Here is a 19026-nt window from a genome sequence, read left to right as displayed (position 1 = left end):
TAATACTCCTTCCTTCTTCTTATTTTCCCCACAACAACAACCCTGTGAGGTGGATTGAGCTAAGAGAAAATGATAGGCCCAAAATCATCCAGCCAGTTTTCATGCCTAAACTGGGACTAGAACTCACAGTCTCCTGGTTTCTAGCCTGGTGCTTTAACCATTACATAAAACTTACTGTTGTATAATCTTCAAGAAATCTGGGACTTTCTTTGAGCTATTCTCATGTTCATGGCAGCTGATTTGAGGAATGAATAGAACTCCTTAATGTATAAAATTTGGTGCAATTCAAGATATATAAACAAAATATGACCTGTAAGAATAAATATTGCATGGACATATATTATATATATTTTTTGCATGGTGAAGAACTCTCTGTTAAGTTTTATTTCTGCTGTTGGAAATTGCATATTTGGGCCTCAAATTAGTTTTGTGGGTTCATGCACCTTTGCACCTTTCTTTTTGTTCCTATGGCCAAAATGTGGCGACTATGACATTGGCTACTATGTTCAATATATATGTTTTCAGTCTTATTGATGAACCAAACTTTAGATACTATAACAGACTTCCCAGTTCCTGGTTTATCCAACTAGCTGATTCTAGCCTAGATTCCAATTTCTTCAAGTGTCTTACATCAAGTGTTGCCTGCAATATTGATAGATCAGGTGAATTTATATAGATCACTCGTGGTGTCCTATTGCCATTACGTGACGTTTCATGATGTTTTTTTCCAGGGGTGAAATCCAGCAGGTTCTGACAGGTTCTGGAGAACCAGTAGCAGAAATTTTGAGCAGTTTGGAGAACCGGTAGTGGAAATTTTGAATAGTTTAGAGAACCAGCAAATACCACCTCTGACTGGCCCGAGTGGGGTGGGAATGGAGACTTCCCCCAGGAGTGGGGAGGGAATGGGGATTTTGCAGCATCCTTCCTCTGCCATGCCCACCAAGCCACACCCACAGAATCAGTAGTAAAAAAAAAATGGATTTCACCACTTTTTTTTCCCCTTTGTGGAGCTGGGGTGGGTGTGGCCTGCACGTGACGCATCTGACCCATGGGCTGTCAGTTTGACGCCCCTGCTATAGATGATGGAAAAGGAGACCAAGAGAAGCTTATTTTTTAGAAAAAGACAAATATTATGAGGATTTGAGATTCTCCTGAAATGAATGTGTTCTACAAAATAAACCTATTAAAATAATGCTGCTTTATTTTTTACGGTGTGTTCAATATGAAAGGATTTTCTAATGGAATTATCCTGAATGTAATTAGTTAATGACCTTATTTTGGAATAAAAACTTGGGAGCCTATTCATCACTCCTACTAGTGTACAATTTGATTTTATCCCTCTGCTAGCTTATTTATTTTATATGTATAAGGGGTCTATAAAATAAATTGATAGAAGCAATGGGTGGAAACTGATCAAGGAAAGAAGCAACTTAGAACTAAGGAGAAATTTCCTGACAGTTAGAACAATTAATAAGTGGAACGACTTGCCTGCAGAAGTTGTGAATGCTCCAACACTGGAAATTTTTAAGAAAATGTTGGATAACCATCTGACTGAGATGGTGTAGGGTTTCCTGCCTGGGCAGGGGGTTGGACTAGAAGGCCTCCAAGGTCCCTTCCAACTCTGTTGTTGTTGTTGTTGTTGTTATATTGTACAAGCAGATTATGAATAACACTCATTTTAATGGTTTTACTTTACATGTAAACTAGTCATGATCCAGCCCATTAATATTCACCAGATTTCACAAATAATTGTTGCTACATATTATGGGAAGCTGACAAATTTGATATTGTCTGAAATTTCCTTATGGATTTACCACTAAATTCCTCATTAATTTCAATGATTCAAAGATTCATAACTGGATCTACACAATTATATGGTGGATATGCAGAATGAAAATAGACATAATAATTAGACAGTACTGGCAGGGGTGGGTTGCTCCCGGTTTTGTCCGGTTCTATAGAACCAGTAGTAAAACCCTGCGGGAGACTCTGCTCACCCACCCCGACATCATCAAGGGGCTTCTGCACATGCGCAGAAGTGCACACACATGCTCCCATTGCAAACCAGTAGTAAAAGTAAGCAAAACCCACCCCTGAGTACTCGCTATGACAACCTAATTTCAAGATTAGAGCTGTTTCCTCTGGAATTATTTTATTTATCTGTCCTTAGCTATAGTGGTCAACTTAAGCAAGAAAAAACAACCAATCAATCAACCTTTATTTAAATATAACACGTGCTATGGTTTTTCCAAATAATGCTAGATAGAAAGATTTGTACTTTATGCAACATTGAAAAACCTGAAATGGTATCAATATAAATTTTTTTGACCAAGGATGGAAATTAGGAAGTCTTTAGAACTTAAACAAACAAAAAACAAAGCAACAAATAAGCCATGAATGAACAAACTATGAACTGTGGATTCATGTGAGTTGCAAAATATAACGAACCTATTTTAGATAAAAAATATCTGGAAATATATGCAACTACATATTAACCATTTTTACCCAAGGTCAGGTACGATGGGCAGAAGAATGGTCTCTTATTATCTTTTTGTTCTCTATTTCCAGAGGATGTCAGAATAATATACATTACCCATCTTTTTCAGTTCAACCAGGATCAGTGTTGTGAATGCAAAACTGTCACTAATATTTTTTCTGAGTACATGGATGGCAAACTGCTATCTACGGTATATGTAATTTGCAGCCCATAGTATCCCCATATCCGAAAAGGATTGTCCTGGCTTATCTGTTAACCTTGCCACATTTCCTGAGCCTGGGATGAGTAGGATCATCGATGGTCTGAAAGGACCACAGGGCTGAGTCAGTTTAGCAATGGCTTTGATCCCATTTTTTTTTTCTTTAAGAAGTCAGTATTGCTGATTGCATCACTACATGAAATCCTTTGTGTCCAAAGAGATTTTTCCAACGAGTGAAGAAATTCTGGTGGGCAGCTTAGTGTTAAAAATATTTGGGGAAGAAGAATGTGAGAGTGTGTGGAACATGTACGCTCGCTCCGGTGGGCTAAATTTTAGAGCTAATAATGTGTTGAGCAAGCCTAGAGCAGCCTGGCCTGCCAAACAACCTGCCCTTTACCCATTTGATCAAACAGCCATGGTTTCTCTGACTGTCCCTGAAGGACCATTCATCTTCCATCAGTGACCCTATATAAGATGGGTGTGTTCCCTCTATGGCTCTGAAAGGCATTTCTAGTAAAAAAAGATAAATATCCTTCTTGCAGTTCTTGGGCTTTGGGTGTTCCTTACTCTGGGAAAGGATTTAAAGCTGTCTGCCAGACCCGTGGGCTGTTACAACAAGACAGTGCCACAATGCTGAGCTCAGGCCTGCGGATTCCCCTCCTTTCCCTCCTCCTCCTCTTGCTGCTCGCAGCGATGGAGCTGAGCTGGTCCTTTACAGATGAGGAAAAGAAGCAGATTGTGGACCAGCATAACCTGTATCGTTCCAAGGTTTCTCCTTCGGCTGCAAACATGCGGAAAATGGTAAGTTTGTGGTGAGGGGCTTTGATGGAGTTGGGGAATTCAGAGATTTCTATCTCTTATCATGAATATATGGCAACTTTTCTTGAGTGTTATAAAAATGAACTTCAAAAAAAAAGAAAAAACTTTGGTGTCCCTGTGTTCAGTTGATGAAGGAAAGAAAGGTGAGGAATTTGAATTCAGTGACCAACTAAATGGCCTTTCTGGACATGCCTTGTGTCTGTCTCCTCATGTATTTTACAAGTTAATTACTTTTTAAAACAACTGTGACCTAATTTTGTGTATGTGTGTGTCTGTAGCTTTTCTGTTCATAAGTCAGTCTGCTCACCAGGCATTTACAGATAGCTAACTTTTCTTCTGGAGCTTTTGAATGGAACAATCCTCTGATGCTTATCAAATTCTTGCATTTCATGAATTAGAATATTTTGTGTGAATCTAAGATAAGGAAGTCAGTGTGGGCCATGGTTACAGGAGTTCTGTACCAAGTTATAATACTAGGGCTTTAAAAGTCTAAACAGGCTTTCATTTTCGTTATGAAGAACCCATAGATATTGGATTACAGTTCTATTCAGAAAACATCCTCTGGGCTTTTACAGGTGGGTGGTGATAGTGGTGTATATATCCATGTTTTTTTCCTTTTAAAAAATATGGTTTCAGCACATGAAACTCATTAGTTGCATGGGATATAAAACAGATTGTTTACATCCCAGCTCTGCTACTGTTCTAGAAAACACAATGATCAAACTGATTGCATTATTTCCCCTTCTCCATGCCTGCCTGTCAACCGGCTGCAACCTCATTAAGGTTCTGTTTGTAACAAGTAGGATAATACCGACAATGTTACTGATGACAAGGTAAATATATTGACCCCCTATTTCCCATTACACGTGTACATTTTTGTGTATTTTTTATAAATGTTTCCCCTTTTGCTGTCCAGACTGATTTCTGCCCTTCCTCCTTTTTTGGGGGGGTTGGGGGGTTGGGGAGGGAACAAGATACAGATTTAGACTCTTAAAATTAGTGTTTAACAAAAAAGAATCTCGGGATTTGATTTGCTTGGTGGAAATCAAAGGCTGGACATCTCCCAAAGATATTTATAAACAAAGGCAAACTGTTCTGTTGAGATTTCAAGTAGCCATTGATTGAAAACCAGCAGCACGTTTTGAGACTGTGGCCATGTTGTCCTGTCACCCAGAATGGGTGACAATTGTTTCTGGAGGGCAGTAAGAGATGATGTCACCTTCTATTAATCCCTCACTCGCCCCTAAAGCAACGTCAGGAGACATTTTCCTGAGTTAGGTCCAAAATACACTTTTCTATGTTATGTCACCTTGAGCTCGTGCCCATTTGGGTTAGTATGCTTCAGTTCATTCAAGTTAACTCCGGCATTAATTGGCTCCCGTGATGAAGCGGAAACAGTCCTTCAACTGGAGCAGAGCCTACCGTAACTCTTTCAAAACTTTCAGAGCTGCATTTTACTTTGAATTCTATGATAGCACAATGACTATAGGTAGTCCTCGACTTACGACCACAATTGAGCCCGAAATTTCTGTTCTTAAGTGAGACATTTGTTAAGTGAGTTTTGCCTCATTGTAAGACCTTTCTTGCCACAGTTGTTAAGTGAATCACTGCAGCCGATCAGTTAGTAACCCGGTTGTTGAGTGCATCTGGCTTCCCCACTGACTTTGCTTGTCAGAAGGTCGCAAAAGGGGACCACGTGACCATGCAGCACAGCAACGGTCATAAATACGAACCAGTGGCCAAGCATCTGAATTTTGATCACATGATCATGGGGATGCTGGAAAGGTTGCAACTGTGAAAAACGGTCATGTCACTTTTTCTCAGTGCCGTTGTAACTTTGAACTAAAGTCACTAAAGGAACTATTGTAAGTCGAGGATTTACCTGTATAACATTTTTTTATTTTTAAACCAGGGGTCTCCAACCTTGGTCCCTTTAAGACTTGTGGACTTCAACTCCCAGAGTTCCTCAGCCAGCTTTGCTGTCTGAGGGACTCTGGGAGTTGAAGTCCACAAGTCTTAAAGGGACCAAGGTTGGAGACCCCTGGTTTAAACGGTTGCTGGTTTGAAATGAAAGCATTTTTTAAAATAAAAAAAAATACTACACCAGAGATAAAAAGGTACACTTCCCGATCTCCCAAAGCCCATAGTTACATGGAAGCTGAAGTGAAAGCCCTCTACTTTGAGTAATGCCCCCCAAAAATGATGAAATGATACACTGCTAGACTTTTCTCTATGACTAAAAAAAAAAAGCAGAGGGAAAAATAGCAAGCTCAGAAAAATGAAAATATTTTTTTTAAAAAAACTGCACTGTTTGAAATAATCAGCCTTTTATTTACAAGAATTATAGTCATTACAGCTATGGAGTTTTTAGAGCCTCCTATAATAAAGGAGGCTCTAAAAGACATGCAAAAGTAACAGGTGTGTTATGCCTATTTGCACATGCGTTTCGGTGCTTCATTTTGTGTGAGTGTGCTTGTCGATCAGAAGGTCGGCAGTTCAGCGGTTCAAATCCCTAGCGCTGAGTAACAGAGTGAACTCCCGTTACTTGTCCCAGCATCTGTCAACCTAACGGTTCGAAAGCACATACAAAGTGCAAATAAATAGGGACCACTTTGGTGGGTACAACAGCGCTCCATGCACCTTCAGCGTTTAGTCATGCTGGCCACATGACCACGGAGACATCTTCAGACAGCGCTGGCTCTTTGGCTTTGAAACGGAGATGAACAACCACCCCGAGAGCTGGAAACCACTAGCCGCATGTACGGGTGAACCTTTACATTTATGTGCGTGTGTACATTTTTTTCATACCTGTAAGAATGTATATGTCTAGGAAGACAAAAAGAAAGGTGACTGGTCATTGCTTCCCTGGAACAGGATAACAGGGCAGTAGAGAAATAGTCTGATGGGAGAACGTGGTACCCTGCATTTTGAACTGAATACCTCTCAGCCTCAGGTTGCCAAGATATCTCAGTCTGGACCCAATTTTCTCAAGAATTAAGGTGGCATGAGCACAGCATCCAAGCAGTTAAACAGTAAGTGCAGACAGGCCCTAAATCCACTCTCTTTCATCTGGGGGAGAGCTGCGTCAACAGAGAGCTTTGAGCAGGTATGAGCAAGGTAAGAAAAAATATGGAGGGGGAGGCTTGCTAGAGGAAAAATTGTTCCTTTGCCAGAAAATTAATTCAAGTAGAAATGATTTGTGTAAGGGCTTTGAGTAATACATTAGATTGGAGTAAATTGAAAGGGCAATGATTGGTGTTTGCTAATAGCTGTGGCTCAGACCACCACGCTCTGCCTTTCGGTCTGTGTGGTTTTTAGCAGGTTGCTCCCCAGAGTCCAAGTGAACCTGCAGTGGAATCCTGATAACTGATTCTTTTTGATGACAAACATCAGCAGAACTATAGCCAAAGACCAAAGGGCAGTGGCAGATTTTGGGAGGCTGTCTTCTCATTCCTTTTACTAGCCCTGAAAGAAGAAAAATATATGAATTTCCTTTAAGGGTTCATCCATGGAAGCATGTGGTTTTGGTGACTGAAGGGTGCATTTTACTATCTTTCTGATGGAGGAGAAAGATGCAGCAGGTGGATAGATCACATCCCAACATAGGTGGTACTGGATTTTTCCATTTTTTCCCCTCTTGTTTTGGGGAGAAAGTTGGGACTTTGCTTTTTCTAAAAAAATATATATCTGTGAGTTCTTATAAAAGAAACAAACTTTCTCAGGATAATATAAACACCATATGAAGGCAAGGACAGGGAACAGTGCCACAGACTAAATAAAAATGAGGGCCCATCATAGTAATGGCAATTAATGCAACATTAAATCCCAATAATCCCTCCAACCAAAACAAAGTTCTGAGAAACAAAAAATGTGTTGAGACTGTTCTTAATTGTCCGAAGCCTATTTTAGGTCTTACACTTCACCGTTGAAAATGTCAGCAGTGTAATCAGATTTACATGGGTCATAAAAAAGAGTGTGAATGCAGGAGTGGCATGTTAGTAGCACGGTGTCTTTCCAGGCTAGTCCAGGTATCAACCTGGCTATCATACTTTCTGAACATGAGAAAAACTACTGCTTTGAATCAATCCTTTTCTCTTATTAAATTTTCTCTTATTATTTTCTCTTATTATTAAATTTATTATTTATCAAGGTAAATGTTGTACCTTGATGAACGTATCTTTTCTTTTATGTACACTGAGAGTATATGCACCAAGACAAATTCCTTGTGTGTCCAATCACACTTGGCCAATAAAAATTCTATTCTATTCTATTCTATTCTATTATTAAAAACTAAATGCTAGTAAATCTGGCTGCTAGGGACATTTGCCCACATCTTAGAAGGGCTGGTGGGCTTTGATGGTGTGGTCCTGCCACCATCTGGACTTTGTTGACCCCAGGGGCCGACAGTTCTCTTTTGTTCCCTTTCTGCCCCAAAGCATGAAAAAGTCCTATAAGGGTGCTCCTTTTTGCTCAAGGTTTTTGTGAACGGAAGGTTTGCTGCTGTATTGCATTGGGTTCAGTGGAAATTTTTTGGGATGGTGCTTTTTGCTCATGCTGCTTCCCTCAATTCTAAATGTACTTGTCAGATGATTATCTCGACAATCTATATCAGAGTTATTTATTTTTTAGGGCAAGCTTTAGGGTCCCATGGTTAGCTCCTTTTCCTGTTATGAATTCCTATCCAAAGTCATGCTTTTTATTTTGTTTGGGTCAGTAAGTGCTGGTTGTCATGGAAATACTTACATACATTGAGCTATGCTTGCCAAGCCATATTTAATGGAATGAGAAATGCAGCTGTAAGAGCCCTCCATTTGGCTATGAATCACAAAAAGGGAATAACGCACCCAGCCTGGACCTACATCAGCATCTCAGTATTACATCTATGTTCATATGAGTTTAAAACACTTTCATTTGCAATCATCAATACCCCAGCCACAAAGACAGGTAATCCTTGACTTAAAATCACAGTTGAGCTAGAATTTTGTTCGTAAGTTGCTGCGGTCATCAGTTGAGTGAATTGCCCTGTGACTGTTTTTGCTATGGTTGTTAAGCAAGTCACCAACATGATTCAGCAAATCATATGGTTGTTAAGTGAATCATGTAGTCATAAGTCAAATCCAGCTTATTTAATGCAAGCTTTTTGCCATATTTTTTTTTTGCCAGAAATACGATCATTTGACCGTAGAATGCTGCAACTGGTCATAAACACAAGCCAGGTGCTTTGAGATGTGATTACATGACTGCTGGGGGATCATGTGGCAGTTGTAACTTTGAAGACAGGTTGTAAGTAACTTTTTTGACTGTGCTGTAATGTGCAATGGTTGTTAAATGACCGGTTGTAAGTTGATGACTACTTGTATTGCATATTTTGTGCTAGAATTGGAGCAAGACTATCCAGTTGTTGATTAATCTGTTTGATATGAAAATCTCATTATTTATACAATTGATCTGAATAAACAGTGAGAGTATAACATAATACATGTCATGTAGCCCATAATAATTCTGTTACACCAGTCATAAAACAGGGACTTCCATGAGGGGAAAGAAGCCAAAAAAATTCATGATCATAGTCATGATCGCTCAAACGAAGTCGTCCATCTTTTGTAACCTCTTGCATGCACAAGGCTCATAAAATGGGTGGCTTTGAATATGTAGTTGCAGCTGTTCTTTGGACGTTTTGACCACACCCCAGCCTTGTATGTGCTGCAGGTTAGAGAAGAGACAAAACAAGATGTTGATGGAAAGCCAAAGGGTCTTAGATAAAGACCTTCATCAACTGTCTTTGGGAAGTGGCAGTGATTATGTGGATGAACTCTAAGTGGAATGGTACTGTAAAATATTATTTTTAAAATAAAAAATAACAAACCAGTCAGAACATTTTAGAACAGCATCACACTATTTTTCTTCTTCTTCAGTTCTTCAGCCACGTTTTCATTCATTTATCCAATATCTGAATGTATGTTTAAAAGATTAAATTAGATATGTTTAAAATGTGAGGATGGCTTCATTGAATTTGGAAATCTTTGGGGTAGTTCGTTTAATTTCTGGTTTCTTCTATGGTTATTCTGTCTAAATGATAACAGATTTTGCTTGGATTCTCATTACTATAAATATGGTTTAGCTGATTACAGATAGTTCTCAATTTACAACCATTTGTTTAGTGACCAAAGTTACAAGGGCACTAAAAAAAAGTGAATTACAACTGTTCCTTGCGTGTATGACCGTCACACAAAGTCATGTGATCAAAATTTGGGCACGGCAACCTGCATATATTTATGATGGTTGAACCACCCTGGAATTGTGTGATCACCATTGGTGACATTCCCAGCTGACTTCCAATCAGCAAAGTCAATGGGGGAGGCCAGATTCATTTAACAATCACATAACAATCACTTAACTGCACTGATTCACTTAAAAGCTATGGCAAAAAGTTCATAAAATTGGGTGTGACTCACATAGCATTTCTCTTGCCTAGTAACCAAACTTCTGGTGTTAATTGTGGTCCTAACATGAGGACTTCTTGTATGCCTTTTGTTGGGACCCAAGACTACAAATGTTTTTAATATAAGGATGGATTTTTCTGAGAAGTCCCAGTCTCATAATTAAATCTACCAGTTGGATCTTGAATCTTCCTCCCCACTAAGATTCAACTGGCTTTTGGTAGTGCTAAAGCAGAAAACAATTTCTGAACCGGAACTTTGTTTAAGAGGTTTGTTGAGCATGTTATCTCTGCTTATTTGGGAAGATGGCATTCAGAGGGAATGCCTTTCTATTGTCATGAAACAATTTTTCATGTGTTTGATAGGTAGGAAATATGAAGGTATGCTTTCTGAGTGTTATGGTGCAAACAACTTTGCAATGACCATGTAAGGTAAAGGTTCCCCTTGCACATATGTGCTAGTTGTTCCTGGCTCTAGGGGGCAGTGCTCATCTCTGTTTCAAAGCTGAAGAGCCAGAGCTGTCTGAAGATGTCTCCGTGGTCATGTGGCCAGCATGACTAAACGCCAAAGGCGCACGGAACGCTGATACCTTCCCACCAAAGGTGGTCCCTATTTTTCTACTTGCATTTTTACGTGCTTTCGAACTGCTAGATTGGCAGAAGCTGGGACAAGTAACGGGAGCTCAACCTGTTACGCGGCACTAGGGATTTGAACCGCTGAACTGCCGACCTTTCAATCGACAAGCTCAGCATCTTAGCTGCTGAGCCACTATGTCCCTTATAATGACCGTGTATGTCTTAAGAAAGAAAAAGTATTCACCTAGGTTTCTCAGCAAGATGAAGAAACTTCAGACAATTCCACACAAAGACTTAAGCTGCTTCTCTCAGCTATATCTGAAATCAACATTAAAAAATCAACATTTACGGGACCACCTTCTGCCGCCAGTAACCTCCCTTTGACCTGTGCGTTCCCACAGAGAGGGCCTCCTCAGGGTGCCATCTGCCAGACAATGTCGGCTGGCGACCCCCAGGGGAAGAGCGTTCTTTGTGGGAACTCCGGCCCTGTGGAATGAACTACCTGTGGGGCTACGTCTTCTCCCTGATCTTCGGACCTTTAAGCGTGAGCTCAAAACCTTCTTTTTTCATCAAACAGGACTGGCCTAAATAATACAGTTTTTAATTGAGGGTTTTATGGGGGTTTTAAAGGGTTTAATATATTTTATTAATTTTTACTTACTAAATTTTTAAATTTTCTCAGCATATTGAATTAGATTTTTAATTTGTTACTGTATTTTAAACTTTTTGATATCTATGTTTTTACCTTTGCTGTACACCGCCCTGAGTCTTCGGAGAAGGGCGGTATAAAAATATGAAAAATAAATAAATAAATAAATAAATAAATAAATAAATAAATAAAAGCTCCAGGTTGGATTGCACTGAGTTGGTAAATTGCCAATTGTGCTGGATTGATGCTCAGTTTTCATTAGGGCCCCTGCCGTCCTTGACTGGTGGTTCCCCTGCTGCTTGCCATTCTCATCCATGCAAGGAAAGCAAATCTTACATGCTGGAACCTCTGTGAATGATTTACCAATGTCTACTTTTCCTTTTCAGTATTGTTCCCTCTTTATTAGTTCCCATTTTTCCTTTTCTGTCCCATAAGTTTGCATACTCCTTGGAGGGGCATCTTCTAATCCCCCCCTTCCTGGGTTCAATAAAAGTCTTGATTGGTCTGCACTAACCAACCTGTCCCTTCCTCAGTCTTCTGGGTTTGATGCCCGTTCATCACCTCTCTAACCTCCCAAATATCAGGTCTCAGCTGGATTCTCTTCTTCCTCACAAGATGAACAAATTGACCAGCCTTTTAACTCAGAAACTAAAAGAACAAGCCCAGGACCATCAAAGAAAACACAGATGCTTCTCCTCCAGCTTTCAACCCTGATATACAGCAGAAGATTCTGACCCGGAATTGGAAATTGAGCTTCCAACCCATGGGAATGGCAGTTACAGTGTGGGGAGTATCAGAAGATCATCAGGCAAAGGATTTTGGCCAATTTCAAGGGAAGGCAATTGAAGGCAGCTGCTTTGCAAATCTGACCTCATAAATTAGGGTTGTTTAGCATCAGCTGAGCATGGGTGGGGAATAAGAGCTTTAGGCATTTAAGGGCTCCCTAGAAAGGAGATATAGTGATAACCTGTAGCTATGAGTTATGTGTATTCCTCACTCTTGAATTAGTTTGAACAACTCAGATTGACTCCCTCTTGGAAACCAGCTGTGGTACTTGACCATTACAGTTGGACTGGACATTTTGCATCTCAGACTGACTCGGGCACAATATGTTCTTTCGTGACTCGTGTGAAAAACTAAACCAAATTTATAGCTTGACCAGCATACATCACCCTCAATGCATTTCCTAGTGCATGACCGATCCATTTATTTTCTTCTGGAGTCCAATTTACCAGGTCGTGCCAAAAGTTTAATCTTTCCCTTTTTTAAAAAACATTTTTAAATAGGCCAGCATGTTGTGTGATCACATACTTTGCTGTACAATGTGTGTGCCCAAGTAAGCATTATGAAAAGAAGAAAAAAAATGGACCGTCTATGAATATATGGCTACTCACAATAAGTGTTAATGTGCCTCTGTTTCCTGCTGTTGCTTCTTCATCAGATGGCTGTGAACTAAGCATCTAAGATGCGAATCTTGTATCCTACAACAATTTCTTAGAACAATTAATCAGTGGTATGGCTTGCCTTCAGAAGTTGTGGAGGTTTTTAAGAAGAGATTGGACAACTTTTTGTCTGTAATGTATAGGGTCTCTTGCTTGAGCAGGGGGTTGGACTAGAAGACCTCCAAGGTCTCTTCCAATTCTGCTGTTCTGTTGTTCTGTTATCTCATAGCCCAGGACTACCAAAGGCCTGCAAAGTGGTATCTGTAGGAAATGGGATCAAAAATTTAAAATAGTTATTTCACCTTGGCACTCTTCCCTATGTGTTGCATGTGTGGTATATGTAAGAAAGGGCCAGGGTTTTAATTGTGTGGTTGTAGCTGCCATTTTGAGGGATGCGGTGGCTCAGTGGCTAAGACGCTGAGCTTGTCGATCGAAAGGTTGGCAGTTCAGCGGTTCGAATCCCTAGTGCCGTGTAACAGGGTGAGCTCTCATTACTTTTCCCAGCTTCTGCCAATCTAGCAGTTCGAAAGCACGTAAAAAATGCAACTAGAAAAATAGGAACCACCTTTTTTGGGAAGGTGACAGAGTTCTGTGTGCCTTTGGCGTTGAGTCATGCCGGCCACATGATCACAGAGACGTTTTCGGACAGCGCTGGCTCTTCGGCTTTGAAACAGGGATGAGCACCACCCCCTAGAGTTGGGAATGACTAGCATGTATATGCGAGGGAACCTTTACCTTTACCTTAGTGGCCATTTTGGAGCTTTTTTGATACCATCTCCCACACATACCCTAGTTTACATGAAGGAGCAAACTAAGCTTGAAGTGTTCATCTGCTGTGAGTCAGTTCTTTATTTGTGGCAGAAAAAAGATGCGTGCACATGTGTATGTGTGTGTATTGTTGTGTAGTCTGTGCAAGTACAAATATTTAACAATGACGTTACTTTAGAACTATCTCAAGTGGTCAGGTTTCTATCATCTTGTTCTGATGTATATTATAGTTCTGGGTTTCTTTCTATAGAGGTTTTAACAACACAGAATTCCCTTTTCTCCAGGAATTTGCAACTTCAATTAGGTGAATAAAACTTGGGTGGTAGAAATGCAGCTTACTTTAAACACAAATGCTTGAAGAAATGGTCTCACCTGCTACTGGTTCCAACCTGAAATGGTTGAAATTCTAAATGTGGTTCAATGATCCAAATCTCTTTTATAAATGCTTAATTTTAACAAGCTACTTTCCTTTCTTATTAAAGCCACCTTAAGCTTTAGGAGTACTGGTTTTATACTAGAGTAAGCGTGGGAAGCTTTTCTCTCTCTCAAAGTATCCACCCCAAAATCAACCTTTTGACTCTGGTATCTCCTTGTGCCATTTCCTTTCCCTCCCCAGCCTTGCCCAAGACCAGATGAGCAAACGTATAGTCTTTGTTCATTTGCTATATAAAATCAGGATAATTTGAAATAAGAAAAGTTTTCTACTGTATACTTTTGCTACTCAGTTTGGATCTCTGCAGGTTTTCTTATAATACCGCTGGTCCTTGGTCACTGGTAGGGTTCATGGGAAGAGTGAAGAGGTCCATATTGAAGAAGACTGTTCTAGAGCAGCAGGGACAATCTTTTTGTGGTGAGGGTGGATAGGGCTGCAGTGTTCAGATCACTGTAATCCTAGACTTGATGTATGTTCCTCCTTTGAATTGGCTGTCGATGGAAAAAAAAGAGCAGGCAATACATTGTAGGTGCTCTATGTTCAACTCATTTAAAAAGGGAGATGTATTTTATATAGAGATGTAACTTATTGTCTTGAATTGCATAGAAATAGATGCATTTTATTATTATTGTACTATACCTTTCCCTTCTATTAAATCTTATTTAAAAGAGTTGGATTTTTCAGTATCTTGTTGCCATTTAGTGGCAACTTGGATTTATATAGAACAAATATGCTAATGCTATGTTAACTTTAGGCCACAGGAAAATTGTGAAAATGGCAAGTCAACAGTAGACTTCTATAGAGATAGATGATTCCCTGAAGTATAAGTTCCATTGCTTTTGGTTCCATTCCTCTATGGATTTCTTTTCTTTATAAAATCAGAAATGCAACAGATTCTGTGAACTTACTGTATTCACTGAGACTGAGACACAATCCCTTCAAGGATAAATCCATAGTTCATAGAAATTTAGTACAAACTGGTAAGGTTGCATCACTAAACACATGCCTATTCTGATAGTTTGAATCTTGCCTAATATATAACTGTGACCAAGTTCTACAGAATGATATGGTTTGTACCAGAAGCCATATTTATCAGAAGGATACAAATCCTATGTTCAATATCAGATCTACACCAGTGTTACGTTACATACTTGGAAATTAAAATAAATTTCCTTCCTTTCTTGACTAAAGTGCTGAGCATCCTGCATTGCAAATTAGTCCTTTCAGGAAGTCTTCCGAATCCTTCTGCAACTGAATCTATGCCCTTGCCTGCCTACTTTGCACCAGAATGCAGAGACACTTGGAACTGCATAACAGAATATGGTCCAGAACTGAGTACTAACTTGAGTTGTGTACCATAATATTCCCTAGTCATCCTCCATACTTAAAAGTTCTTCCTGCTTGACAACTGCTTCTAAAGTAGCCTAAGGAGCACAGCTGGATAAGAAGGGCCTGTCTATCACTACACTGGAGGGATCAGTTGACAAACAGCTGTTGGACTCTATTAAGCAACGTATGCCAGATGTTTGCATTGGCTCTAGTCTAGCACAGCTGTTCAATTAGGCATGTTGCGGCAGGGAGTGTTTGCATGTTTACTATCCTTTCCTCTTCATGGGAAAAAGAGGATTCATACCAGCTACTGGCCAGAAAATCTTCCTCCACTTTATGTCAAATGTGGTGGCAGCCTGTGAGTTTTTGGATTGAAGCTTTTTCTGATGGGTGGGCAAGATTATTGCACCGAGAGAACATTTTTAGATGTACCACAGCCCTATTGCGTAAAACCCTGGCTTGGTCCAATGGCCTAGTTCAGCAGAAGAGTTAGTCTCACTCCTTTTCCTTTCCTTTGGGGTGGGTGGGTGAGGGAGAGAGGATACGTGCTACTTTACTCCACATGAAGAAAGGAGATTTTAAAAATATTTAAAGTGCCATGGAGATTTAAAAAATATTTTATAGCTATAGTCCAAAACATTACTACCTCATTCAGCAAGTTTTCAGTAAACCCACTTGATAGATTTGGCACCGTGTAAATTTGAATTATGTATCATAGGATGTAAGGAAAGATACTGAAATATTTTTAAAATGTTGTATGACTGTTATAGTCGTGGATTAAATATAAAAATATTTAGATGTTGACACTGCCTGTGTTACATGACATGATGTAGAAACAAAAATGCTTATCAAGTAAGGAAGATAAAAAAAATACTGCAGAATCTCAGTATTCTAGCTCTCATTGCAAATATTTCTATATGGCATTTATGACTGAAAACTCTTCTTTATATCCTCTCAGCTTCCTTATTTCAGCAATAACATGGAGAAAGGAGCAATTATGCAATAATTTAATAATCTTGAATTCTGATGACATATCTACCTTTGTAAATGTTGCTAGAGGAGTTTAGGAAGCAGCATTCATTGTCTTCAATAGCCAGAATTTATTAAGACTGTAACCTCGAAAAGCTTCAGCTTTCCAAAAGTCTCTGAGCAACCTGGAATGTGGGGTATATGAACTAATTTGGATGGATGATATTCTGCACACAAAGTGCAAATGATTATTTCCAGCTGAAACTGGGAACAACATCAAGATTCTTGACTCCATTTTTCTAGCCCCTGATGGCATTAAGCATAGCTATTGCTAGGAAGCCTGAGACTCTGGCTGTTTTCTGGGTATTCATTGCTATACTTTGCCACTCTGTGAGATTTTGATGTTGATGATGTTTTGGATTATTGTGATTTCAGAGCTGGGATTCAGAACTGGAAGCCTTTGCCAAAAACTACTCAACAAAATGCACTTGGGAACATAATAAAGAACGTGGCTACCGAGGCGAGAATCTTTTTGCCATGTCTGGAAACCTGGATCTAAAGACAGCGGTGGAAGATTGGAATATCGAGTACAAGTATTATAATTACAGCACACTGGCATGTGAAGAGGGGCAAATGTGTGGTCATTATACCCAGGTACCCAATTATATCTTGATAGAGGCTTGAAGTCAATGCCTAGGAAATGATGTATCATTGTGCTGCCTACTGAAATGAAGAGCCCCAGAGTGATAGAGAGCTTATAAGTGATAGGAAGTTAAAAGTTATTCTATAGAGCACAGAATTGACAGTGGTTGCAAGTCAGATTGTAGGTTCTGACTTCCATTTTAATTCCCAGCTAAGATTGTAGTATAGAAGTTGTTCCCTTAGTCTCGTGAGAGGCATCGTAAGCCACTTGTCAGTTACCAAGGATTTTTTTTTTATTTCAAAAGAGCTTGGGTGCACACAGTGCTGGTTAGAAAAGTGATGGCTAACCTTTTTGCCATTGCGTGCCAGGAGGGGGTGGAGTGGGGAGTGAGTCGCACATGCACGTGTCCATGCCCATAATTCTGTGCGCCCCACCCCCATACATGCTCCTGTGACCCCATCCAGTTCCCCCCTGCTCCTGGCATACAATAGCCTGGTAGGCCCGTTTTTTTCTCTCATCTGGCTCCAGAGCCTTTCTAGGAGTCTAGGGAGGGTGAAAACAGTCTTCCCCACGCCCCCCTGGATGCCAGAAACGGCCCATTTGCCAACTTTCAGTTGGACCGGAAGGCCCATTTTTTGCTGTCCCCAGCCTCCAGAGCCTCTCTAGGAGTCTGGGGAGAGCAAAAATGGCCTCCCCCCTGCAAGGCCCTCCGGAGGCCAAAAATGGCCCATTTGCCATTTGATAGGTTTGCCATCACAGGTATATAATATAACTTTTAACAGAATAAAAAAACTACTTCAATTCTAATGAAGACTACAATTCTAATGACTACAATTCTAATGAAACTAATGACTAAAATTCTAAAAGATTACAATTCTAATGAAACCAATGGGACACACATTCATGAATAAGGGTCCTGTTGATTTTTAGTGGTACTGAAATGGATGACATGGTCTAAATTCAGCTGAATAGCTCCAACCAATTGTTGCTGTTGGAAAAAGTTCATTTCCATGACCCTTTGTGGGAAAGCCATGAAATTATCATCCTGCCTGCCTACAGATTTGAATCCTTGGTCCTGGTAGATTGTTTTCATTTTATATTGCTCTTATATTTTTTGGGAATGAATGCTAATATTTCAATAGGATGTAAGGCTTGCCCAAGACTCTTGCCATTCTATTTTCACAATGTTGTATAAAGTAGGCAGGCTGAGAGGGGTGACTCAAACCCATCGTATTCAAGGCTGACTGAGTAGTTGAACCCAGAACTTCCCTAATCTGACCTTGAGATTGTTGCTTAATGGAAGAGATGCAGTTGCTTCCACACCTTCTTTCCAAAAGAGTTTAAGTATACAGGACACTGCATAATATCAATTTGTATTTTTTAAAAGGAAAATAATAATAAATGAGGACTTGAAAATGTCTGCTCCTCTGATTCTCTAGGACTCTTAATATCTGTAAGCTGGCCTAATGTGAATGAGCAATGAGTATCCCTACCTTTGTAATAAGACAGATTGGATTTAATTTCATCGCACATCTTGTGATGAAAATAATGAACTGAGTATGGAGAGAGAGGAATTGTTGCATGCCAATCCACTCATGGAGAATACTTGATTAAATAGCATCTCTAACAAGGTCAGGTCTATGCTTCTAAAGAAGGTGAAACTGATAGTAAAATATTGCTTCACACTAGGAAAAAAATGCATTTGTACAAATGTACATACAATGTAAATTGTAATAGAAGGTCAGGAATGAGCCTTTAGAAAACCTAAGTAAAAATATTGGCCAATATGTATGAAAAAAAAAACATGCATGCACAATTTGAAAACTTGCCTGAAAGATTCTGAAGAAAACATGTGGATAAATAAAGGGCCGGTTTAGCTCACGCTGGTAAAGCCTGTTATTAAGAACACAGTAGCCTGCAATTACTGCAGGTTCGAGCCGGCCCAAGGTTGACTCAGCCTTCCATCCTTTATAAGGTAGGTAAAATGAGGACCCAGATTGTTGGGGGGGCAATAAGTTGACTTTGTAAAAATATACAAATAGAATGAGACTATTGCCTTATACACTGTAAGCCGCCCTGAGTCTTCGGAGAAGGGCGGGGTATAAATATAAACAAAAAAAATAAAAAATAAAAAAAATGTCCCAAAGGTGCTTTTTCAAGAGGCAACTGGACTTTCTAGTTTTTCTCTAAAGAAGCTTTGCTTCTCATCCAAGAAGCTTCCTCAGCTCCATAGATTCCATTTGGAATCTCCATAGACATGTGG

At 39.7% G+C, this 19026-nt stretch overlaps 2 protein-coding genes across 2 annotated transcripts in view; both read left to right on the top strand.

Annotated features, from left to right (window-relative positions):
• Window positions 1-19026, top strand: part of RAB44 (RAB44, member RAS oncogene family) — a 123978-nt gene that overhangs the window by 79887 nt on the left and 25065 nt on the right. The gene's annotated exons all lie outside the window — the stretch shown is intronic.
• The window catches only part of PI16 (peptidase inhibitor 16), a 28180-nt gene continuing 12058 nt past the window's right edge, over window positions 2905-19026 (top strand). The window contains exons 1-2 of the mRNA XM_058176681.1: window positions 2905-3497; window positions 16556-16774. Coding sequence (XP_058032664.1) covers window positions 3327-3497; window positions 16556-16774 — 390 coding nt within the window. The 5' untranslated portion in view covers window positions 2905-3326. The remainder of the gene's footprint in view (window positions 3498-16555; window positions 16775-19026) is intronic.

The sequence above is a fragment of the Ahaetulla prasina genome, chromosome 3 (genome assembly GCF_028640845.1).
Source record: "Ahaetulla prasina isolate Xishuangbanna chromosome 3, ASM2864084v1, whole genome shotgun sequence".
In the NCBI taxonomy this organism is placed as follows: domain Eukaryota; kingdom Metazoa; phylum Chordata; class Lepidosauria; order Squamata; family Colubridae; genus Ahaetulla; species Ahaetulla prasina.
The sequence above is the reverse complement of the archived record's forward strand: the minus strand, read 5'-3'. Positions and strand labels throughout refer to the sequence as shown.